General features: G+C 38.5%; 1 protein-coding gene across 14 annotated transcripts in view; it reads left to right on the top strand.

The window, feature by feature from the left end:
* KMT2C (lysine methyltransferase 2C) overlaps positions 1-26,231 on the top strand; it is a 268,830-nt gene that overhangs the window by 9,348 nt on the left and 233,251 nt on the right. For 2 of the 14 annotated variants that reach the window (XM_044765700.2, XM_044765699.2), the window contains exon 1: positions 20,914-21,014. The exons of the other annotated variants lie outside the window; for them this stretch is intronic. In XM_044765700.2, coding sequence (XP_044621635.1) covers positions 20,929-21,014 — 86 coding nt within the window. In that variant the 5' untranslated portion in view covers positions 20,914-20,928. Of the gene's footprint in view, positions 1-20,913; positions 21,015-26,231 lie in introns of those variants that run through there. 14 annotated transcript variants of the gene reach the window in all.

The following is a 26,231-nucleotide window of genomic DNA, read 5'->3' as shown; positions in this document are numbered from 1 at the left end:
TATCATCAATTATTGTCAGTCAAGCGTTTGACTGATAGAGAACTTGTTAGTGACAGACATATAATGAGATGCCAGACTCACTCTAAAAATACCATGGCATAAAATAAAGTAGTAGTCATTGGGGGTGATAAAGATTTCTTTTCTGTACAGATGTCCCTAATAAAGGGCAAAGAAGAAAGATAAAAAGGCTAAGTCAGCAGAAATCTCTATAGAATGTTTCTTATTATGAGTAACACATGAGAAACAACCAAAGCAATTCTCTAGAAGCTGTATATGTAGTAATGGTATTACAAAATCATTTAAAAAAATTTCATTACCCAGACTTGTGAATATTGTCATAGTGATCTTATTATATTACAACTCTGGTGACCACAGTTTTTTTTAGTAGGTCTCCCTAAATAAGACTTATTATTAGGTGATTTTAAAATAATTTCTTACATCTTTTATACTGGTTCACTTTTTTTTTCTGAGAAAGATTACCCCTGAGCTAACATCCATGCCCATCTTCCTCTACTTTATATGTGGGACGCCTCCCGTGGCCTGGCTTGACAAGCAGTGTGTAGGTCTGCACCTGGGATCCGAACCAGCAGACTCTGGGCTGCCGAAGCAGAATGTGTGTACTTAACTGCTGGGCCACTGGGCTGGCCCTATACTGGTTCACTTGTAATCTTTATGCCTCAGTGTAATCTATTTACATTAGAAGCAGCATAGTTGATGATCATAGTGAAGTCTGTGTGGTTTTGTTCTTAATTCCATCTTTTAGTGGAGCCTAGCAAAAAAAAACTTCCCCAATTTCCTGATCTTTGGGATCCTTATGACATACACCACATGCTTGGAGTAAGCACCCTGTTGCATATAAAATAACAATATGGAAAAAGAATAACCATATTCCTTTCCTTAAAGCTCACATCATTGAATTCTTCTACCAGGGTTGAAGCATTTGGTTAGTATGGCCGGGTTTTTCTCATATCAGACTTATGTACTTACAGAGTTAGAGAATATTAAAACAGGATGAGAATTCCAAGAAATTTAGTCTAATCCCTCATTCTACAGACAGCTGAGCCCCAGAAAGCCTGTAACATGCTAGAGGTCATGCATCAAGGTGCTAACCTGTATCGTAATTAAAGGGAGAGAAGGCAGCCTGTTCTATCGGTGACCCCCAGTGAATGTGCCTCCTGGCATTCATGCTGTTGTATAGTTACCTCCCCTTGTATCCTGGCTAACCTTATGACTCACTGTAACCAGCTGAATGCAGCAGAAATGAACGGTGCTAGTTTGGGGCCTAAGTTTTAGGCCTGGAAATTCTCCTTTTGCATGCTTGGGAGCCCTGAGTTGCCACACAAGAAGCTAGGTCGTCCCCTGCTGGAGAGACCACGTGGTGTGGGAGGGATCCTGAGAATGCATGGAAAGAGAGATGCCTGACTATCCCAGTGTCCCCGCTGAGTTCAGCCCTAGTCAACTTGCCTATTCAATACCGCTACAAAAGTGACTACCAGTAAGACTCGGAGAGGAACCAGCCAGGTGGGCCCAGCCCAGGTTGCAAAATTGTGAATAAATAAAATGGTGGTTGTCTTAATCTGTTAGAATTTGTGGTGGTTTGTTATACAGCAATATAGAGTAGAAGCAGTTTTGTGTATTAAGGGACTCTAACAAAAAATATTTGAGAAACAAATGATGAAAGTTGTTTTCTTTTTTCTTTTGATTTAAATTGTTTTTTATTTTTAGTGAGGAAGATTCACCCTGAGCTAACATCTGTTGCCAGTCTTCCTCTATTTTGTATGTGGGACATCACCATGGCATGGCTTGATGAGTGGTGTGTAGGTTCGTGCCCGGGATCTGAACCTCTGAACCCCAGGCCACTGAAGCTGAGTGTGCAAACTTAACTACTGTGCTACAGGGCCCGCCCCGTGTTATTGTTTTCTAACTTCTTTTATTGAGATAGTTAAATGAGGCTGCCCCTACCCTCTGCCTCTTACTTCACTAAGGTATTTTGAAATAGAGATGGAATTTTATTATTGGGGAATTTAAATGGTATTAAAAACATAGTTGTCACAGTGTAGATTGGACTATTGGACTATAATTAGATACTATATAATGGGAAAATAAAATAATTGATAATCAACCTTCAAAAAGGTATGATTTTTACTTTTTTGACTTATACAGAGATCTCATATATATTTGGAGTGTCATGGACTTTATGTCAGAATGCCTGGGTTCTATTCCTGGGCCTGGATTACATTTGTCTTTATGTGATAGAAAACCCCCAAATAATAATGACTTGAATAGGAGTGCTTATTTCTCTCATATCAAAGTCTGGAGGGCAGGTGCTTGGGCTGGTATGGTACCTCTGCACTGCAAAATCATGTAGGACTTGGCTCCTTTTATCTTGCTCTTCAGACTTCTCTAGGATACGGCCTTTGCTCTCAGATTCCATGATGGTTACTAGAGCCCTATCCATGTCCTATGAAGTAGAATGGAGGAACAGTATACCAAGGGAACAATCCCTCCCTTTAAAACACTCTTCTGAGAAGTACCATATGTTTCAGGTTATGTATAAACATGTAGCTGCAAAGGAGGCTGGGAATGTAATCCTTTAGCTGAGTACCTTGCTGCCTAGAACAGATTTAGAGTGTTGTTACTAAGGGTAGGAGTGGGCATTGTGGAAACAGCCAGTGGTTTCCACCACTTTGAGCAACCGGTTTATCCTCATAGGCCTAGATTGTCTTGTGTGTGAGAATGATGATATTGAACCACTTGGGGTGGCAGATAGATTTCATATTGAGGGCCGGCCCCAGCTGATTGGTAGTGACTGCTTGCAATGTGCTGTTGAAGGTTTTAAACAGAAGAGTCCCTAGGTTTTGGTCTCAGCAGGGTGCAAAAGTAGTAGAAGTATTTATTTTGGGAGTGATAGCATGCTGCCATTAATATACTACCCCTGTACCTTAGCCTTTTTGTGTGCCATTACTTCAATTTTTGAAATTTTTTCATTGAAAATATTTTGTTGTCCTGCTAACTGTTGAACTTTTTTCCCTCTTTAAAAATATTTGAAAATTCATACTCTGTTTAAAAAGTTTGCTAATAAACCTGAATCCTAACTTTGTGCAGAACATTCTCAAAACTAGAGATGGGGGTGATGTAGAGAAATACTAAATTCCTTTTTAGGTGTATGTCAGAATATCTAGAATAGGGCCAGCCCCGTGGCCAAGTGGTTAAGTTTACGAGCTCCCCTTCAGTGGCCCAGGGTTTCGCCGGTTCACATCCTGGGCGCGGACATGGCACTGCTCATCAGGCCATGCTGAGGCGGCATACCACATGCCACAAGTAGAAGGACCCACAACTAAAAATAGACAACTATGTACCGGGGGGCTTTGGGGAGAAAAAGGAAAAAATAAAGTCTTTAAAAAAAAATCTAGAATATGCAGGGGTAACAAACAACCTTGGTTCTTAGTGGCTTGAGTCAACAAAAGTTTATTTCTTGCTCATGCTACAAGTTCATCATGAGCTGGCTTGGGAGCTTTACTCCACAGCATCTCTACCCAGGCTGAGGGGGACAATCTCTTCCTTCCACAGTTGCCAAGGCAGGAAAAAGAGAACATGGTTGATAGTGCTCTGGCTCCTAAAGACTCTCCAGAAGTGGCATAAGCAGCTCTGTTTACATTTCATGGGCCCGGGGAAGTCGGGTGGTAGCACCTAACTTCAAGGGGGCAGGGAGAACTGGAAATATTTGGTGAAGAACACTAATGAACACCGCAGAGGGTCAGACCTATTTGAGCCCAAAAGTTCATCTTTGAATATGGAGTATGTTTTGTTACCTGTAATTGAATATCACCATCTGGTGCACTGTTGTACTACAACGTAATAATTTACGGGGTGTGTTTAATAATACTATTAGATAGAAAAACATTTGCCAGAGGGAGAAATAATATAGGAGGCATAGGGCTTGGCTTCCTGATTCTTTCTCTACTGTGTTTTGTGCTTTCTTTCTCCCACCCACATGAAAGGAGGGAAGGAATCAAATACTAAAATTGCTGTGTAATGTTAGTGAGATTAAGGGTGACAAAATCTTTTTTCAAAGTAAGTTATTAAAGCATGTGTTTTCTTTTCAGAGTTACTTTGTCCATTTGTTTTCTTATTAACCACCTAAGGAAGGTGTTACTGAGCATCTACTATGCATTATACACTGGAGAAACCAAAATAAGACACAGTCCCTACCCTCAGTTTCTGTCACTTCCATGCAAACTATAATGCACAACAACAAATGCTGCAGTGGAAGATTGCTCAAAGTACTGAAGAAGCTCAGAGAAGGAAGAACTTAAGACGGAGGAATTGAAAACACAAAACATCTAAGTTGAGTCTTGAAGCATGAAAACCAACTTCACTGAAGAGAATGGTGGGAGTGAGGAACTAGTACATGGCCCTTGTGGGTTAGGCACTCCTGTGTGTACGAGAAGTTAGCTCATTTGAGACTAAACAGTTACATGCAGTAGAATCTTTGGTTCCAGTTAGAGATGAAGGAGCCAAGCTTCAGGAAGATCACATAGCTGGTAAGTGATTGAGTCGCAATTGGAATCCACATGTGTCTGACTCTGGTCTTTGCTTTTTAAGAAATTCTAGTCCAACTTTTAGCTATGAAATGAATAATGTTTGAGGATATAATGTGAAACCTGGTGACTATAGTTGATAACATTGTATTATATAATTGAAATTTGCTAAGAAATAGAACTTAAATGTTCTCACCAAAAAAAAAAAGAAAAAGAAATATGTGAGGTGATGGATCTATTAATTAACTAGAGGGGAGGAATCCTTTCACAATGTGTGTGTGAAAGGATGATATCAAATCATCATGATGTACACTTCAAATATCTTAGAATTTTATTTGTCAATTATACCTCAGTAAAGCTGAAAAAAATAATAAAATGCTCGAGAGCCAAAAAACTAGAACCTCTAGTCCAGTATGTGAGAAAATGGGGAAGGGAAAATAAATTGGGAATTTTAAATTTTTATTGTAGGCAATAGGGAACCATTGAAGATTTTAAATAGAAGAGTAACCTTGTATTTGGGTTAGAAAAATCACCTGGGCAACAACTGGGAAGATGGTATGGAGGGAGTATATATCCCATTTGTCATGTCACAGGGACCAGAATGAGAACCCAAACTGATTGACTGTACTCTTTTTGTTTTTTTTTTTTGAGGAAGATTAGCCCTGAGCTAACTGCTACCAATCCTCCTCTTTACGCTGAGGAAGACTGGCCCTGAGCTAACATCCATGCCCTTCTTCCTCTACTTTATACGTCGGACGCCTGCCACAGCAGGGCTTGCCAAGTGGTGCCATGTCCGTACCCAGGATCCGAACCTGCCAACCCCGGGCTGCTGAAGCAGAACGTGCGGACTTTGCTGCGCCACCAGGCCGGCTACTGTACTCTTTTTCATCAAGAAATACTATTTGCCTCACTTTCATTTTCAAATTATTCAACCTGAGAACTAGAAAGAACCTCAGAGTCATGTATTCCAATGTTTTCTTTTCTTTTCTTTTTTTTTTGAGGAGGATTAGCCTTGAGCTAACATCTGCTGCCAATCCTCCTCTTTTTGTGGAGAAAGACTGGCCCTGAGCTAACATCCGTGCCCATCTTCCTCTACTTTATATGTGGGACGCTTACCACAGCATGGCTTGTCAAGTGGTGCCATGTCCGTACCCGGGATCCGAACCTGCGAACCCCGGACTGCTGAAGCAGAACGTGCCGACTTAACTGCTGTGCCACTGGGCTGGCCCCTATTCCAGTGTTTTCAATTTATGGATTAGGAAATTAAGTGCCAACAGGCAAGTTTGACATCTGAGATTACACTTTAAGATCAGGAGACATTAGTCTCTTTACCAATTACTGGTATTTATCCTAGGTTCCATTAGCTAACAACCGAATGTGAGACCTATGCCTGGAGGAGTGTCTGAGGTCTATCCATATTGTTGCTTGGAGCAACAGTTTGTTTCTTTATGTTGGCGAGTAGCATTCCATTGTCTGGATGTAGCACATTGTGTTTATTGATTCATTAGTTGATGGACATTGAGATTGTTTCCAGTTTTTTGTCCTCTGTGAATAATGCTGCTGTGAACGTTTGTGTCCGTGTCTTTGGATAACTGTTTTAATTTCTCTGGGTAGATACCAAGCAATAGAAATTGCTTGGTTGTATGATTAGTGTGTGTTTAACTTTTTCAGAAACTTCCAGTTTTCCAAGGTCCCTGTACCATTTTACGTTCTCATTAGCATTATATGAAAGTTCACATCCCTGCTAATGCTTGGAATTCTATCTTTTTGATTTTAGCCATTCTAGCTGGTATGTGTGGATATCTCATTGTGGTTTTAATTTGCATTTCCCGAATGATTATGATGTTGAGCATCATTTCAAATGCTTCTTTACCATTTCTTTGTCTTCTTTGGTGCAGTATCAATTCAAATCTTTACCCCATCTTGGGGGGTTTTATGTCTTGTTTTTGGGTGGTAAGAGTTCTTTTGTATTTCTATGTATACATTAGACTTTATTCTTTTTAGAGCAGTGTTAGGTTCACAGCAAAACTGAAAGGAAGATATAGAGATTTCTTACATACCTTCTGCTGCTGCGCCCCCTCAGGGCCCCCGTTATCAACGTACCTCACCAGAGTGGTACAGTTGTTACAGCTGATGAACCTGCCTTGACACATCATTATCACCCAAAGCCCATAGTTTACATTAGCGTTCACTCTTGGTGTTCTATGGGTTTGTTGTATGTCAGAACATGGGTTTTGACAAATGTATGATGTCATGTAACCACCGTTATAGAATACAGAGTAGTTTCGCTGCCCTAAAAATCCTCTTTGCTTCTCCTATTCATCCCTCCCTTTCCACTAAGCCCTGGCAACCACTGCCTTTTTTTTTTTTTTTTTTTTTTTTTTTTTTTACTTTTTCCGTAGTTTTGCCTCTTTAAGTATATTTTTGATACAAGTCCTTTATGAGTTATATGATTTGCAGGTATTTTCTTCCGGTTTGTGGCTTGTTCTTTTCATTTCTTAATTGAGTCTTTTGAAATGCTAAGGTTTCTAATTTTGGTGAAGTCCAGTGTATCATTTTTTTTCCATTATGGATTGTGCTTTTGGGGTCATATCTAAGAGCTCTTTGCCTATCACAAGATCGCAAAGATCTCCTGTGTTTACTTCTAGAAGCTTTTATAGTGTTGGGTTTTACATTAAGGTCAGTGATACACGTTGAGTTAATTTTTGTGTATGGTGTGAGGTAAGGTCTAAGTTAGTTATTTTGTATATGGATGTACAGTTGTTCCAGCACCATTTGTTGGAAAGACTGTCCTTTTTTCATTGAATTGTCATGGCACCTTGTTGAAAATCACTTGATTATAAATGTGTGGGTTTATTTCTGGACTTTGTTCTGTTCCATTGATCTGTGTGTTTATCCTTATGCCAGTACTACAGCTTTATTGTAAAAATCAGGTGGTGTAATTCCCCCAACTTTATCCTTCTTTTCCAAAATTGTTTTGCCTATTATAGGTCTTTTGCATTTCTGTACAAATTTTATGGTCAGTTTGCCAGTTCCTACAAAAAGTCCATCGGGATTTTTATAGGGATGACATCGAGTCTGTGGATCACGTTTGAGAGAATTGATAGCTTACTCTTCCAATCTATGAAATGACGCATCTCTTCGTTTTGGTCTTTAACTTCTTTCAGCAATATTTTATAGTTTTCATTGTATAGGTCTTATGCTTTTTTGTTGTTGTTAAATTTATTTAATTCTTTTTCATGCTGTTGTAAATGGAATTGTTTTCTTAATTTTTTGGTAAATTGTGGGTAGCATATAGAAATAAAACTTTTTTTAAAGATGATAAGACTTTATTTAGGGGTGCTACTACAGGGGGTTTTGCAGTAGGGGAGAGAGATTGGGCTCAACTCTTGAAGTATAATTGGTTTTGATATATGGGTCTTATACTCTATTCTCTTGATAAACTCACTTATTATAGTATTTCGTTTTTGTAGGCTCTTCAGGATTTTCTACATCCAAACATAACTTTTAACTAATCAGATACTTACCTTAAAAATCCCAAGCAAAGTCTTATCCTGGGACAAAGTGTCTTTCAAGTTCCTCTTTCAGCACTTGTGGTACTTAAGGTCTTTCTTGAATTGAGTGATTTATCTGTCTAATTGGCAGCCTGCAGAGAGTCTTTGACAGCAAAATCACGTAATTTTCTTTCCAACTAAAGTGAGGGTTCAGCAGAAAGACGTTAGCTAAGAGAAGTAGGAAATGTGCACACAAGCAAATAGCCATGTTTCATTTTGGGAAGTTTTACAATTTTTAAACAGAACAGCTGTGTGGCTTTTGGCAAATGGCTGCGTGGTGCTTTGGTTGTGTCCTCTACCAAGTGGGGTAGTAGTAGTACCTGTCTCATAGAGCTGTGAAAATTAAATCAATTAATGTGTTAGAGTGGCTAGAATGGAGTCTGGCGTGTAGTAATCACTTCATCAGTTCCTAAGTTTTATTAACATTAGATAGGCAGGAATCAAGCATGAGGATTAAGTGAGGAAAACTGCCTACCTGAGCTGAGTCAGATCATTGTAGTGTGAGTTCAGTTAGATCTTGGGTGGTTCTTAATCGATCTTTTGGGGCTACAGATCCCTTTGGATATAATAATGTGCACATCAATATAGATAGAGATTTTATATAATTTAAAGGAAGGAGTTCAGTGACCTCCTGAAGCTTGTCCAAAAGCTTTGTAGGGGTTCATAGCCCCCAGAATAAGAACGTTCCCTCTAAAAATACAGTGCCCTCTGAAGGAAACTGTCTTGGATGCAGAAGGGGATGGAGGTCTTTCTCCTCAAAGCTGAGTCCTTGAAGGGAACAGTTTAGGAAGTAAACACAGCATCACTGCTTTTTTCTTGTAGGAAATTACTTGACAGATGACCTTCAAGGGAAGGTACTCCCTTGTGAATAGGATCAGACTCCGGTAGAATGTGGGTAATGTGCATTTCAGAGTTATTTTATGATTGTACCGGAGAAAGCAGGCGGAAATACGAGTGGGTGGGAGGGAGGCTGTTACAGGGATAACCTTAAACTGCCCTAATTTATTTTTAAGTAAATTTTCACAAACTTCAGTAGTTCGAATATAATTAATAAGAAAGTACTTGTGACAAACCTTATGTTGCAGTGTTGAGACTGAAAACTGTTACTCAAAGTTCAAGATTTTGCAGGTAAACCAGGACACAGTTGAGGGAGATGGTAGACCAGACTTCACACCTCTTGAAGGTGGTGCCTATGGGTTTTCAACATTGTCTCCCCACTGAACAGAGTGCAAAGTTTTTGATACCCTTACATTTTTGTGGGGTTTGGTTTTTTAAAGAGTGATGAAAGCTGAGAACAAACCAAAGTATAGATTTTTCCCCCTCAAAGTAACTAATTTATATCAGGAATTATTATCCCTTTCTGTTGCTAGCCTCATTTCTTTGCTTTTATTTTTACTTTGTCTTTACCATCAACCCACTTATTAGCCTCTTTAGTGACCCTTTACTCTTTGAATTAACCCTTCTTTTTTAGCCCCTTTATCTTTTGGTTCATTCTTCCTATGGCAGGGAGGAACTGTTCATTAGAAGTAGCTGAGCTGTGGAAGCGTTGCAGTGGCATAGCGTTGGTGACAAGTGTGCTGAGATCTTTGATACTTGCCACTACTGCTATTGGAAAATGATGCTGGGTAAAGAAGTTAAGAACATTTCAGGTTTTAAAAAATTATTTTTAGGCTCTCATCATTGCCGGAATTCCATATTAAATACCTATTTCTGAGGTCTCTTATACTTTCTAGTCCTAATTTATTATTTTTTTTGAGGAAGACTGGCCCTGAGCTAACATCCATGCCCATCTTCCTCTACTTTATATGTGGGATGCCTGCCACAGCATGGCTTGCCAAGCAGTACCATGTCCGCACCCAGGATCTGAACCAGCGAACCCTGGGCCTCTGAAGTGGAGCGTTCGCACTTAACTGCTGCGCCACCGGGCCAGCCTCTAGTCCTAATATTTTTCAATCCTAATCTGGTTCATGGTACCTTTTATTTATTTGTGTTATTAAGAGGCTACTGTCAAATGTAGGCCTTTTCTTTCAATGTCTTCGGGATAATAGTGATAGGTTGACATTAATCCGAGTTTTGGTTAAAATAGAATTTGTTTAGTTTAAAATTAGCATGACTGGGATTATATTGTGATATAATTCTTTTCTAAAATTTTTGAAATATGACTAGATTATCCTTCTGCTTACTAAAACATGTCAAAACATTGTTGTCTTTTTGAGTTTGAGCCTGAATTTCTTATGCTATCATTATGTGACCTGTAGATTTCTATTGTGCAAATCTATTTCAAAAACTTAAATTTTATTTAAAATTATGTTTTTATTACAGAAAATGTAGAACATGGAGAAAAAGAAAAATTCACCTTTTTCACACCACTCTAACATAGACATACTATTATTTTGATCCCTTTTCTTTCTTTTTTCATGTGCATATTTTGTTTTCATTGTATTGGTGATGGTATATATAGAATTTTGTAGCTTACTTACCCCTTAACATGTAAAAGAAAATTTTCATGTTGTTAATCTTCATAACATTTTGAAAGGTGCTTAATTTTCCATTGAGTAAAGTTATGTAAACATCCCCCAATCACCCCTATTCCTCCACTTCTCTTAATATTATTATTATGATTTTGCTTATTATTACACCATGTAAAATCTCTGGCAGACATTTCTGTAGACAAAACCCTTTTCATATTTTGGATTATTTTTATAGGACAGATTTCCGTAGGCAAGATCACTAGGTTAAAAGAAAGAAGCAGGCCATCCTGGTGGCCCGGCGGTTAAGTTCACACGTTCTGCTTTGGCAGCCCAGGGTTTGCTAGTTTGGATCCTGGGTGCGGACTCATGTGCCGCTTGGCGAGCCATGCTGTGGTAGGTGTCCCACATATAAAGTAGAGGAAGATGGGTGCAGATGTTAGCTCAGGGCCAGTCCTCCTCAGCAAAAAGAGGAGGATTGGTGGCAGATGTTAGCTCAGGTCTAATCTTCCTCAAAAAAAAAAAGCATTTGATGATTCTTGATACAGACATTTAGAGGTAAGTGGGCTCTAAAGTCCAATTGCTGGGTCTCAAATTCTGGATCTATCACTTTCTAGTTGTTGGACTTTGTGTAAGTTATTTAATCTGTCTGTGTTTGTTTACTCACCTGTAATATGGGGATGATGATAAAAAGTCCCTGTCATGCGTTTATTGAGAAAATTAAAGAGGATGCATATTCAGAAAGCCTTTAGAACAGTGCCTATTACTCAGTAAGTTCCTACTAAATGAGAACTCATTTTTTAAAAAGTTTAAAATGTTCCCCAAAAGGACTGTTTCAAATTAGGTCAACAGCAATATGTTAGGACCAGTTACACTGAACTTTGGTCATGCATGGTATATTAAAACCCTTGTCTTACTTCTTAGTTTAATAATTGAAAAACAGTACTTCAGTTTTAAATTTTTATTTACTTGAGTTGTAGGACTATTGAACATTCTTGAATTTTACTAGTATTTCTATTTCTTGTGAATTACTCAGTCATGTTTTGTCCATAGTTTATTGGAGGAGGGGGAGCATTCTTAATGTTTTTCGTATTATTCATTTAATCTCTTTAAATAACATTTATTTTAAGACAGTTATTGTACGTATTTTGCCTCCTTTGCCTGTAAAGAAAATTATATTTTCTCTACTTAGGTTCTCTTAGTTTTTTTTAGTGCATTCAGGTTTTAATTCAGTTCTTGGTAGGAGAGAATTAAGAAAAATATTTGTAGATTAGGATGACAATGTATTAGGACTTTTGATTTTTTTTGAAAATCAAAGCCTTAGATTTAATGTCCTTTTTTGTTCAATCTCATTCTTTGTCTCATTAGTAGGGCATAGTACTGGGAGGAGAAAGTTCTTTAAATTTTAATCATGGTATTGTTTCTGGTTTTGTTTTCAATGACCTGGGACTATGAATCTTCTCTTTTATCAGTGAAAATATTGACAAGTTATTTCATAGTAATGAAAAATGGTCAGACATTTTGAGAGTCACAAATAACCATGTTATACAAAATCAGAGTGGTTCTATTTCTTTATTACTGTCACACGTCTCCTATTTTTCTTTAACTCTTACTGCTTTTCCTCCTTTAATATTTCTGTTGGCAGCTGCTAAAGAGCGCCCCCCCATGCTTCCACAGGGTGGTGGACTGCACTGTGCCTGTAATGTGTTAGCCCTTGTAGGTGATATTTAGGATTTTAGGGGAAGTCGTGGGGGAAGTAAGGGGAATCATGGAGTGGGGGAGGGGAAGTGATAAGTTAATTAAAGCCAGTAGTATTTGATTAATCTTACTGCTGCTGACAAGATTCTATTATACAGAATAAACCATTGTGCACATCTTTGTGTTTCGGTGGAAGGGCACAAAACCAAAATTGATTACGTGAAGGAAGTCTATTAATTGATGATAATAGAAATGCTTTCTCTAAATGCAGTATTTTTATTAAATGTTACTGAGTAGTTTTCACCATGGGCAAATCTTTGTGTATCATATAAATTTTCCAAAAGACTTTTGTAAATTTAATTAGAATAAAAACCTTGGGATTAAAATTTGTCTAGTATTTTATTCATGTTTGAAACTAAGTACTTCATTACAGAGGAAATAAAAACTAGAAACTATTTTGCATTGTGTCGTCTAAAACCATTTAAAATAATTTCACAGTTCATTATGGATGATTTTTTGGAATGACATTGTTTAACTTTGTTAGAATAAAAGAATAGACTTGTACTTTTCAGTTGTTTTCTTTTGACCAAAAAGCCTGGGTTTATCCCTAGTCTGTCAGTCTGCATACAAGCACCAATCATGCAGTCATTATTTTTGTGGAGGCTGCTTTCTTGGTTATGTCTTAAGTCTTAACTCCTTTAATTTTACTATTCTGAATTTTAGTGTAACTACTATAACATTTTAAGTTTTGAGAATATTGCATGTAAGATGATGATCTATAAATCAAGGTTCTGAGTTGGTAAGATTTTACAGGATACCAGATCTGCAAAAAGAAATTTCTTGACCTGGCCTCTATGGAATCAAGGGCAAGAACTTGACTCCCATTTACCCTGCTCTTCTCCCCCTCCCCCGACCCCCTGTTGAGAGTCTTTCACTGTTACATCATCATTTAAACTAGTTTATTAGAACAACAGAAGTGGACTACAGTTACATAATGTTTCTTTTTATTTGTTCAGTGCCGGGAGTAGAAAACACTTGACCAGTTTCATAGAGGATTAGAAAGTTTGAGGAGGAAAAGTAGAATTCTTTGTTTATTGAGCCGCAGGGTAATTGTCCATAATTACAGATGCGTGTTTTGAGGTTTGGGAAAGGTGGTTAAAAAAACTTACATTTAAATAAAAATCTGTGATAAACATCTATAAATAAAAGGAGGAAGAAAACTTTGGCAAAAATAGTTCTAGCATCTTAAGTAGTCTTGTTTCATGAAAAATTCCTTTTGTTAAATGGAAAAGCCCTGGTTTGGGAGAGAGAGACCTGAGTAGGACATTTTTGGTAAGCATTGAAGACCATTTTAGGTGGTTAATATTTCAGTTTTGACCTCCTCACTTCAGAGATATTAGATTAGGAAGGATTTGGAGGTTTACCGATAGGAATATCCAACATAAGGTTTTAACGTTGTGATGCAGAGTGATTCAAAATGTGTGTTTCCCTTTGTTTTAGATTCTCGGCTCCCAACAAAATTTCATGGAATGACATAAAATAATAAAATGTCCTTTGGTTTATTTGAAATTAAGCCTTAGAGGGGGAAGTTCCTGTAAACGGTTAGCAAAGAGTTAACCTCGGGGGCTTTCTCTGTCGGCGCTCTGCGGCGAGGTTCCGGATCTGGGCTTTGGAGAAATCCATCCCACCTTTTTGAGGCGCCTGCTACACACGGATCTACTTTCTCTGGTCTACTTCTCTGGTCGTGCTTTTTCCTCCTCCTACCTTCCCCCTCCTCTTTCTTGTAGGCTCCCCGGTGTGTGTCTGTGTGTGTGTGTTTGGTGGTGGGTGTGTGTGGCGGGAGGTTCTCAAAGCGTAGGAGATGGAAGCTCCGGGCTGGTTGGTTCTGTCTGGTCTGGGCGCTGCGGTGGGAGCGGGTTGGCAGCACCTGGGCGGGAGCTCGGGAGCCGGGAGCCGGGAGCCGGGAGCCTGCCCTACCGAGTCGAGCTGCCGGCGGTGGAGGGGGAAGCGGAAAGCGCTCTTATCCGGTGGCATTGGATCTGGCAGGGTCAGATGGCTGATCGAGCGGGGGTAGCAGCTTTTATAAGACGGTTTAGGTACAAAAATGTAAAGTGACAATAAAAAGAGCCAGAACCTCGAATGCCCTAAGGCTAAAAAGTGTTCGTTTCTTTTCAGAGGATCATGTTTTTGCATCTGGTTCCGGAGGGTGACTTGGCTTGGATTGTTACTGTTAAAAATAAACAAAGACAAGACTAACCGAAGTATTGTATTTCTCTATTATGTATTTAACTGTATTAAAACATTAAATGTGATGACACTAGATATTGAGATGTGTATTTTTATCATGGAATCAAATCTAGGTTTGGAAATAAGAAAAGAACAAAATGATCATAAAAGTTTTATATTCTGGATTTGGAAGTTGGTTGATAGAAGAGTAATGAGAATAAAGCAGTATCTTTAACCCCTCTCCCTCTAGTTCTCAAGATTTTTCACTTAATTTCTTAAGTGTTACATTAGCTAATTCTAGAATAATTCAGCATTTTGGTTCCAATTCTGTACTTAATATATACTTCTATAAAATATTTAAATGGTAATATGAATTTAACACATTTTGAAATATATAATGTGAAAACTCTCTGAAAAAACACTTTGACTCAAGTATCACAGGTTTGAGAATTTTCAACGTAGTTCTTCATGTGTGCTTAATTTCAGTTATAATTAGAAATGAAAAAAATGAGAAGTAAAATCTTTGGTCCCTTAACCAGTATTTAAACATGTCTCTTCTGGTAATCTGCTAGAATTTAATTAGATCAGAAGAAATTTAAAAAACTCAAAACTATTATGTAGCTAATGTGTTTTAGAGAACTTGTTTCAGGTTGAGAGAAAAACAGTTTGATAAATTAAGTACATGGCCTCTTTTTGTTAAGTGAAACTATGATTGTATAGGGTATAGTTAACCTCTTTATGTTCACAGTTAAACTCAGACTGTTACCTATTGTATTTAATATTTAGATACAATATTTACAGTTATGTTATTTGTTATATATAATATTTAGTATATTTAACCTTGTGGTATTAGTCACGTAGTTTTTTTATGAAACCTTGTAGTATATGTTAAGTATGATAGTTATCTCTTCTAGAATAATTTTTATTATATATTGAAGCAGCAGTGCTTAATTTATAAGTAGAAATATGTTTTCCTTTTTTTTTTTAACCAAGGTACAAAATCCTGTGTGGCCACTCTAAAAGTAAAGTTAAATAATGCTGAAGCATATGTTTTATTTGCTGTAGAGACTATTTATTTGGAAACAATGTATTGTAACAAGATAAATTAGAATTTTAACTGTTTGATAGTTTGTATTTCAGAATAAACAATTGCTGCTTCCAGTGTTCAGTGTCATATTTGTCATAAAATCATTATTGTTCTAGGGGCCGGCCGGGTGGCACAGCAGTTAAGTTTGCACGTTCTGCTTCTCGGCGACCCGGGGTTCGCTGGTTTGGACCCGGGGTGCGGACATGGCACTGCTTGGCAAAACTCATGCTGTGGTGGGCCTCCCATGTGTAAAGTAGAGGATGATGGGCAGAGATGTTGGGTCAGGGCTGGTCTTTCTCAGCAAAAAGAAGAGGATTGGCAGTAGTTAGCTCAGGGCTAATTTTCCTCAAAAAAAAAATCATTATTCTAGTTGTATAGTTTTTTTGTGCGTTTTTAACTTTTAGACCTATTTAAAATGTAAAATAAATAAAAGACTAATGTGATAGAGTTGTGTCCTTTGTAAACTACCTAATACCTTATTAAAGAACACCGAACCATTTTTTCTTTGCTGCATTTTAATGAGAACAAAAGTGTAATTTCTCTTAAGTGTTAAATTATGCAGTAGCTTTCTATATTTTGGTTTGAGAGGAGTTTGGTAAATTATTTTTTTAATGTTTCCTGGCTTTTTGTTATATTTCATGAATAATGGAAAAGTGAGTCTGACTTGACTGAAGTGTGCTGTCTGATGCATTCGTCTTGTGGCCATCACAGACACTTGGCTCTTAATGGGGAACTGAGACTGTTCTTCCTACGAACAGTTGCATTAATTCATGTTGTTTGACTGATATTGATGACACTCCATAATGTTAAAAAAAATAAAATGTTGTCATCATATGGGAGCTTCCTCACAATGTAGTTTTTTTTTTTTTTAAGATTTTATTTTTTCCTTTTTCTCCCCAAAGCCCCCCCGGTACATAGTTGTGTATTCTTCGCTGTGGGTTCTTCTAGTTGTGGCATGTGGGACGCTGCCTCAGCGTGGTCTGATGAGCAGTGCCATGTCCGCGCCCAGGATTCGAACTAACGAAACACTGGGCCGCCTGCAGCGGAGCGCATGAACTTAACCACTCGGCCACGGGGCCAGCCCCAATGTAGTTTGTTTTTAAATGTTTTATTAAAAAAAAAGCTCTGTTGAGTAGAATCTTGTTAAAATGGTTAACACTGTAAACCATAATGCTGTAGCATTTCCTGGCAGCTGCCTTCTCCCTACAAAAAAAAAAAAAAGCCACTGCCTCTAACAACAGAAAACAAAAACAAATACTCCTTTTTATCTGGGAAAACTAACGGCGTAAGATTTTCCTATAAGCAGTTTTGGTATCTCACTTGAATCTTCCGTCATAGGTTAAAATTGGATTATGTTTCTCCTACACTTTGGTTTTATTTTTGCCTTTGGTCCTGCTGAGAACCTATTACTCTGTAGTTTTGCATAAACATTCTTTGTTTTAACTAAATTGTCTGTTTTGAATAGTAATAAATGATAACTTGTTCCTTTTCGCATCTTGTGTTATATATAAACTTTAAGAAAGAGCTTTCCCCTTTCAGGTTCTGACAGATTAAGAAATAATGAAATAAACTTTATATTACCTAAAAGTGTCTTATGAAAAGTACAAAGGAAAAGATGGAATGAAAACTGAAGTAAATTTAGGTGTGTTGTATTCGAAATGCTGCTGTGTATACCACTCACACCGATAAAACCTAAAGCAGTCTAAAAAAATGGTGTTAAAGATACATTTCCGTATGTTAATATAAACATTAAAATTGAGAAACCATGGATGAATATGGGTGTTTTGTCTTGGTTGAAGTACTGTGAATTAAATTTGTAGTTATATTTTGCTTTAATGTGTGGAGTGATGATCCAATAATTTTGATGATAGTGATATATACATCCTGTGACTTGACTTATTGTCTGTAACTACCTCTAAAGATGGTTGAAAAGCCTCAGAAATTACCTGGTATTTAGGAATATTAGAAAAAAGAGGACGTTTTATCCATTATATTATGGGTAAACATTTAGGCAGGATGTATTATGCATTGTTTTTCATGAGGTCAGTATTCTTGGAGGTTTTTTCCTTAAGTCCATTTAAAAATTTTACAAAGTGGGGCCGGCCTTGTGGCCGAGTGGTTAAGTTCGCACGCTCTGCTTGGGTGGCCCAGGGTTTCCCCGGTTTGGATCCTGGGTGTGGATGTGGTAGCTTTCATCAAGCCATGCTGAGGCAGCGTCCTGCATGCCACAACTAGAAGGACCCACAACTAAAAATACACAACTGTGTACCAGGGGGCTTTGGGGAGAAAAAGGAAAAATAAAGTCTTTAAAAAAAATTTTTTTATAAAGTAATATATGTACATAGTTACTACATAGAAAGAAGTCAGGTAGCCCAGAATGCTTACAATAAAGATCAATAACCCTTCCTCACTCTTTAGTGCGACTTTCCAAAGGAAACGTTTTTTTTTGAGGAAGATTATCCCTGAGCTAACATCTGCTGCCAATCCTCCTCTTTTTCCTGAAGAATCCTGGCCCTGAGCTAACATCCGTGCCCATCTTCCTCTACTTTATATGTGGGATGCCTACCACAGCATGGTTTACCAAGTGGTGCCATGTCCACACCTGGGATCCAAACTGGCAACCCCCCGGGCTGCCAAAGTGGAACGTGCGCGCTTAACTGCTGCGCCACCGGGCCGGCCCCCCAAAGGAAACTTTTAAGTTGTTCTTTGTGTGGTGATATTGTGACTAAGTAATAAGCTTGTTTTATGATTTATCAATTTTAGATTGATTTCTGCTCTGATAAATGAGGATTTGGCTCCCTTATGTTTACTTCCCCAATAGATATATCACTTTTAGTTTCTCTGTCTTTTCAATTTATGTGATACAATAGACCTTTTCTTCATGACGATATGGGTGATGGCCAATCTTGATTTCCCAAGTAGTAAAATTGAGGATATTAGTACTTCTACTTTTCTTTTCACTTCCCCTTTTCCCTTTATGTCCTTATGTCTGTCATTTCTATTTTGGCCTTGTCAAAGTTGAGAACATTTATACTCAGTAGTGTGTTCCTTTATACTTTGCCTATGACTTGGTTTATTTTTTTTGAGGAAGATTAGCCCTGATCTAACTGCTGCCAATTCTCCTCTTTTTGCTGAGGAAGACTGGCCCTGAGCAAACATCCATGCCCATCTTCCTTTATTTTATATGTGGGACGGCAACCACAGCATGGGTTTTGCCAAGCAGTGCCATGGCTGCACCCGGGATCCAAACTGGCAAACCCCAGGCCGCTGAAGCCGAACGTGTGAACTTAACCACTGTGCCACTGGGCCAGCCCCTATGACTTGGTTTTAGTAGCTGAAAATCAATGAATAGTTTGTACATTATTGCGATGATATAAATATTGCTCACTGCAGAGACAAGGAGACTATGATTAGATTTCCTGTATTGTTTCTTGGCTTTTGGGTCTGTAATTGCCTTTTTTCTTGCCTTATTTATCACTATTCTTTCTTCCATGTTATCAGCTTTCCATGCAGTTTGTTTTTGTCACTATTATTTTCTACGTATGGATACTTTTCCCCCCCGAGGAAGGGCTTCTTTTGGTCCTTGTCCGGTTTGAACTGGATGTTATCTAGGCTGGTTGCCTATTGCTCTGGGTGCTGGACTTTGCTTCACTGATTTTGCACTTGGGTCTACTGTACTGGATCTGTATTTTTTCTTGAGTTGCTTCCTCGTTTTAATGCAGTACATCTTTATATAAAGTTCTAGGAAAGAGTATGAGGGAGATAAATTTTTGAATCCTAGCCTATCTGAAAAAGTCTTCACTAGCCCTTATAGTTGACTGGTATTATTTTATTCAAGCCAAATAAGTTGAAAATTAGTTCCCCTCAGAGCTCTGAAGGCGTTGCTCCGCTGTCTTCTAGTGTCCATTGTTGTTGAGGAAAAGTCTGATGCAGTGTGATTCTGGTTCCTTTGTGGGTGATGTGTTTTGTCTTCCCCCAGAGAAGCTCTTTAGAGTCTTCTTTTTATCCATTTTAAATGGACATTTCTCAAAGATGTCTAGCTGTGTAGCTTTTCCATTACTATTAAAGACTCATGTCTTTTAGTTCTTGGAAACCCTCTTATTATTGCTTTAATTATCTCTTTGGTCTCTCTATAACTTCTTTTAGTTGGTTATTGGACTTCTTGAATTAAGGACGCCCTCCCCCCGCCCCCCAACTCCCACTGGCCATCCTTTTGTCTTTTCCATCTATTCTTCTGGACATTTCCTCTACTTTATCCTTAGACTCTGTAATTTTACTTTGGCAGTCATATTTTAAATTTTCACGAATTCTTCTCTCCCCCCAAATCCTTTTCTCATTTTGTGGATTCATAATCTTCTTAAATCTCTCTGAAAATGTTAATAAAAGTTTTCTTTAAAGTCATCACCCTCCCCCAGTCTGTTTGCTCTAGGGTATTTTGTTGTTGATCTTGATTTCATTTATATTGTATGCTTTTTATCAAACATCTGCTGATCCTTGGTACCACTCAGATTTCAGAATTAGTAGAAGGACTCACAGGGAGCCTTTGGTGGGAATTAATGACTTAGGGTGACGCTGGTAATATTCGCTTGTATTCTGACATGTAGGAGTCCATCGTTTTACCCCAAATTGCCAGCACACACACTAGGTTCACTAGTTCTGTCTCCCCAGCCTGTGAGTTCTTTTCTTTAGAAGAGGTCTCTCCATTTTATTTTACTTTTTAAATAATTTTCCTTTTTCTTAAGAGTTCTTTTTACTACTATTTAAATAACCTTTTATTGAAGGGAGATAAATGTGTATGTTTGATCTGCTCTTTGAACTTGAAACTGGACTACACCAAAATCTGATAAATATTCAGGTATTCAGTTATCCAGTGTTTCGGAACGTGTTAGGTTGTGGAAATATAGTAGGAGCTTTAAGTTGTGTATGAGGTGTCCTAGGTGTTTAGAAAAGAGAGTACCCACTGTGTGTGTTTGGCTTTTTATAGCAGGTGGCAGATTGGGAAAGTTTCACAAAAAAGTTATGAATGTAATACATGCTGGCAAAAATATTCAAAGAACTCAGCAGAGCATAACTTAAAAAGTAAAAGGCCTTCTTCTCCCTCTTCTTCAGCCACATGTTTCAGGGAGAATTAGTTAACTCTTTATTTTGTATCCTTGTTGACTTTTCTGTGCATATACTTTTTGTATATAATGTGCTTATCACAGATGGGATTTTTTTGTGTCTATTGTTTCGTGATTTGCTTTTGCCACTTTAACAGTCTGTCTTGAACATTCTTCTGTTTTAGCATATACACATCACTCTCATTCTTTTCAAAAACTGCATTTATCCAGCTGATAGAAATCGAGTGCTTGCTTATGCCAAGGAGTGTTCTAGATTTTGAGGATTCAGTGGCGAACAAGAGAGACCAAGACCTTGCCTTCACTGGACCAATATTTCAATGGTGAGAGATATAAAATAAATGTATTCCTTGCAATTAATTTCAGATAGTGAGAAATGCTATAAAGAAAATAAACTATGGTAATGGTGTAGAGAGTATCTGCTAATGATTCTGAGAGAAAACAGTGCATGAGGTAGGGTAGTCAGGAAGGTCTTTCTGAAGTGATGACATTGAAATAGACCTGAATGATGAAGAGGAAGGTATGAGAAAAGTTAGGTAGAACATGGTTCATTGTGAGGCCTCCAAAACAAGAACGAGCATGTCATGCTCAAGGGACACTCCCTGCCTCCCAAAATAGAAGGCTGCGCTTACTGGACAATGAGGAGAGCTTCGGACTTGATGTCTGAAAGGTGAGCAGGGGCCTGATTGTATAGTGTCCTGCATGGTATGGTGAGGAGTAGGGTTTTATTCTCAGTGCAGTGGGAGCAATTGGAGGATTTTAACCCCGGGGACCAATAAGCCTGTTGAAGTCATCTTGGCAGATACAGCTCAGAGTAGGCTTGTAACCGAAAGGAGGTTAGGTTTCATGTGTTTTGAAAGCTACTCTCATAAGATCTGCTAAAAGACTTGATGAGAGGCATATGAGAAAAAGAATTAAAGTTGTCTTCTAGATTTTTGGCTTTCAGTAGCTTGGGTGGACCAGTAGTGTCATTTACTTATTAGATTAGAGAACCTGGTGGAGAAACAGGTTTTAAACTAGATTGGAGGTACCCTAAATTATTTAACTACCTTATTGATGGTAATTTAGTTGATTTCCAATTTTATTATTATCTTTGTAGCAAACATCCATGTGTTTGTGTAGTTATACGAGGGGGCATGTTCTAGAAGATCAATTTCTAGCTGTAGCGTTCTGTTATCAAAGAGTACGTATATTTTAAGTTTTGAGAGATGCTGACCAATTGCCCTTCTCTAAAAATGAGGTATTTACTTAGACTCCCGTAGCAGAGCATGTCTTTTCTCCTGGCACCCTCACCACCAGTGGATGCTGGGGGAAGAAGATGGGGACAGGGCATACCTTTCTGAAAATGGGAACGAAAGGTCTACTGGAACTTGTTCTTTCCTGAGTCATTTAAGCACGCTGTTCCCAGAATGAAAATCAGAGCTTGTCCTTTTCTGTATCCCTGAAGTCACGACACGTCTGTGGCTGGAGTTTCTTCCAGCTACTAGTCACACAGCTATTGGTCAGTCCTTCTAGCTTCTGTGACGTTTATGAAGTCCTTCATCGTAATTATGGCGATAACGATGAAAATACAAACTGTTGATTGTTTAGTGTATGCTGGGCTCTATCCTAGGTGCTGCACAGGTACTGTATTAATTTATTTAATCCTCACAACAATCGAAAAAGTAAATGTTAGTATTTCCAGTTTTTTCAGTTGAGAAAACTGAGACAAAGGACTTCTACCAATCTTTGTCTTTTCATTTCTATCTTTTTCTGTCAAAATGTTTCTTTCTGATAAGTTTGGCAGTGTCACTTGAATACCTTTTGTCAGAATCCAAACACAAAATAAATGGCAGATAAAAAGGCCCTGGAGGAGTAAAGAACACATTCAGTTTGGTAGAATACTCTGCTTCTTGGCCAGTAGTGTTTGCAGGATGTTGGGTTCTGGTGGTCAAAACTGCCTCGGTTCAAATCTAGCCTCGTAACTTAGTAGCTACTTGATTAGGGGCTGCTCATTGATTGTTTTTTGTAGCTCAGCTTCATCAACTTTGAAATGGGAGAACAATGGTACCTTTTTTGTGGGGTTGTTGTGGGCAGTAAATAATGCGTGTAACAGTGGATAGCACGTGGCCAGGTGCAGAGGAAGTACTTCATCAGAGTAAACTATTGTTTTTACATTATTGGCCAAGAGTGGACAGTCCTGGCTAGTGCTCAAAGTGTGGGGAAAACATACAGGCAATGGAATAATGTCAAGCTCTTTTGAGTTATATATGTTTATGTATATTAAAAAATACTAAATACCACTAGTGTGTTAATGAGTCATGTTGAATGGGATATACATATATTAAGCTTTTATGTTTTTGCTGGGTGACATTATTTTGACGCTGTTTTAATTTGCATGTCTTATGATTGAATTAAATTGAGTATATTTGCCACTAGTGTTTCTTTTTTTTGCAAACTGCCTACCTGTGTCCTGTATCCGGGTACTTTTTGGCTTTAAATAACAAAAATCTTAATTTAAAATGGCTAAAACAATGAGTAAAATTTGGCCTCTCATGACCAGAAGTCCAGATGTAATTCAGTAGCTCAGTGAAATCATCAGGGTCCCAGATGCTTTCCCTTTTCCTGCACTGTTATCTTCAGCTTGTTGGTGATGGTTGCTAGGTTAATCACTTAAATAATTATTCAGCACCTACAGTGTACCAGGCAATATTCTGTAAGTATGGGAAATAACAGCACTGAGCAAAACAGACCACGTTTATTGCCCTCAGGGAGCTTACGTTTTGGTGGGGGCGAGGGAGAGAGAAACAAGTAGGTAAAATGTGTAGTGTGTCAGAAGATGTTAAGTGTTATGGAGAAAAACAGAGCAGCAAAGAGGATGGCCAGGGCTGAGTTGGTTATTTTAAATGGGGTGTCGGAAGGCCTCAGTAAGGTGGCATTTGACCAACGTCTTTTTTTTTTAAATATCTTTATTTTTATTTTTATTTTTTTGGAGGAAGATTGGCTCAGAGCTAACATCCGTGCCCGTCTTCCTCTATTTTATATGTGGGACACGTGCCACAGCATGGCTTCCTAAGTGGTGCGTGGTTCTGAACTGCTGAGTGCTTGAACTTAACCACTGTGGCACCGGACCAGCCCCTGAGTAGAGTCTTAGGTGGTAAGAGTGCAAGGGCAGATGGGAAGGGGAGGAGCGTTGCAGACAGAGGGGATAGTGAGTGCACAGGCCCTGAGGCAGGAGTGTGCAGCACGTTCAGAGAACCAAAGGAGAGCCAGTGTGGCCCAAGCTGAGTGATGGCGGGACAGAGTAGCAGGGAGTCAGAGCATGCAGGGCCTGTGACCATCGTGAGATCTTGTTGGCTTTTATTCCGTGTCGGATGAGATACCTTTGGGGGCTTTTGAGCAGAGGACTGACCTTGTGACTGAGACTCTAAAAGGCTCATTATGCTGGCTGCTGTATTGCGTCTAGAATGAAGGGGATAAAGGCTGAAGCAGGCGTGCTAGTTAGTAGAATATCGCACGCAGCCAGGTGAGAGATGATTTGGAAAAAGATAGGAGTCAGAGAAGTGTTTCTGCATATGTTTGAAGGCAGAACTAAAAGGATTTGTTGAGTTGGATGTGGGATGTGAGAAAAAGAGAGGAGTCATAGTTCACATATCCAGTAGTCTGTCTGGCTACAGCTAGTAAAGACAAAGTATATTTGTTCATGTACATCTCTTTTATTTGGAACAAAACACCTTTCCTGGAGGCCCTCAGTGGATTTTTCCTCAGATCCTATTGGCTGTGGTTGACCATGCACTTATGTTGTAGGTACAAGTGGTGCCAGGAAAGCAAAAATCTGTTTTTTTCAGGCTTTATAATGGGAGGTGGCTTCTGACAGCAAGAACAAGTTGTGAAAGAGAGTGGCTGTTGGTTGAGTAAAGAATAGTGACTACTATATGTCATTGACCAACCACTTTTCTGTTAGGTTGGTCAACCTCTTATATTTTTCCCCCCAAGTGGTTTGTAAATACTCTTTGTATGTTAGGAAAATAAGCTCTTGTTATAATAGATTCTAAATATTTTCAAGCCATATATTTTAATGAAGTTTTTTACTCTCAGATCAGTTTTCTAGTTTTGAAATAAGCGAATCCTTTCAAAGTTACAAGTAGGGGGCAGGTGAAGGCAGAGTACGATGCATAATTTATGGTTTTTCCTACTCTGAGTGCAAGTGTCATTTTAACCTGAATGCTGGCTGGTCATTCTTTATAAAACTATCATTGTGGTCTTATATGGGCAGCACTGGGGTGGGTGCGAAAAACCAAGGCACCCTGATTCCTCTGTACCCCTTAGATCTCTCTTTGGTTACTGCCTCCTAGCGCTGAAGATGTGCGTTTTCACCTGAGGCCAATTCTTCTGTAAGACTTTCTATTCACAATTTTTTCCTGCTTCTCTTTTCAGTAGTCGTTATCTATTGACTTTCCTTCCTTTATTCCCTCCCTTCCTTCCTTCAGGTTGATAACTGAGTTATTATATAATAAGAGATTTTTGTTATATTGTACGACCAGTTGTTCATCCTTCAATTTCGAGATGGGAGTCAGTGTAGCTTTAAGATTCTGAGTGTGTTGTTTCTCTTCAGACATAGCAGAGCTTTTGAGCTTCAGCTCCACGGCTTAGCTGTGGGATCCAGACCACTTCATTGCATAGCTCCGTTCATGTTGTGCTGGGGATGGCCTTCACCTAAAATGCAATTCAGATGCTGCTTCCTGGAGTTGTACAATTTGATGGTTTTCATGTGACTTCAGGCAAGTTAGTTAAAGCCTGAGCTTTCAACCAGATAATGCATGGAGAATGCTAAGCACAGTGCATTTAAGACACTTATGGGGAAATGATGAACAGTTCCATAGCCTTTCATTTTTATCATTGACTAAGGGTTAGTTGCTGATAAATAACTAGATGAGCTACAAGTGGGGAGGTAGGGTCATTGTGAAGTAGCTGTGAGATATTATGGAAGGTGTGTTTAAAAAGTTGTATTTTTTCCTCCTCTAACTACTCACTTCATTGTTAAAGAAGAAATTGTGAGTTTATGAGTTTGGATCATTTCCACAGTTATACACGTGCTCTGAGGCCTTTCCAGGTCTCAGTTGTGTTGAAAACAGATAGGAATGCAGAGGCAAAGACAGGTGATAGACATTTGCAGTTTTTGCATGGTAGCTTATCAAGGCTTACGCAAGAGAGAGAATTCACTGGAGGCAAATAAAATATGTTCAGTTCTCTTTTTTCAAAGTGTTTGCTTTAATCTACTTTTGGTAGGATATTAGAATAATTTCTAAGTTCCAAGTTCTGTACTTAAAAACAGGGAATTCTCCAAGGAAGTCCTGGTTTAGTTTCTGTACCATGATGCGAATAGAGTTAGAATGCTGTTAAAGTAGTTGTTGGCTATCTAGAGTTATAGGGTTCAAAATAAATACACATTCACTGATGTGCTTTCTGTGCAGAATACTTTTTTTGTGAAGGTTGAAGTGTAGATTTAGGAGAAAATCAGTTTAGTATGTGTTATATGCACTGTATTCCTTCTGACCAAA

The sequence above is a fragment of the Equus asinus genome, chromosome 1, assembly GCF_041296235.1.
Source record: "Equus asinus isolate D_3611 breed Donkey chromosome 1, EquAss-T2T_v2, whole genome shotgun sequence".
Classification (NCBI taxonomy): Eukaryota; Metazoa; Chordata; class Mammalia; order Perissodactyla; family Equidae; genus Equus; species Equus asinus.
The sequence above is the reverse complement of the archived record's forward strand: the minus strand, read 5'-3'. Positions and strand labels throughout refer to the sequence as shown.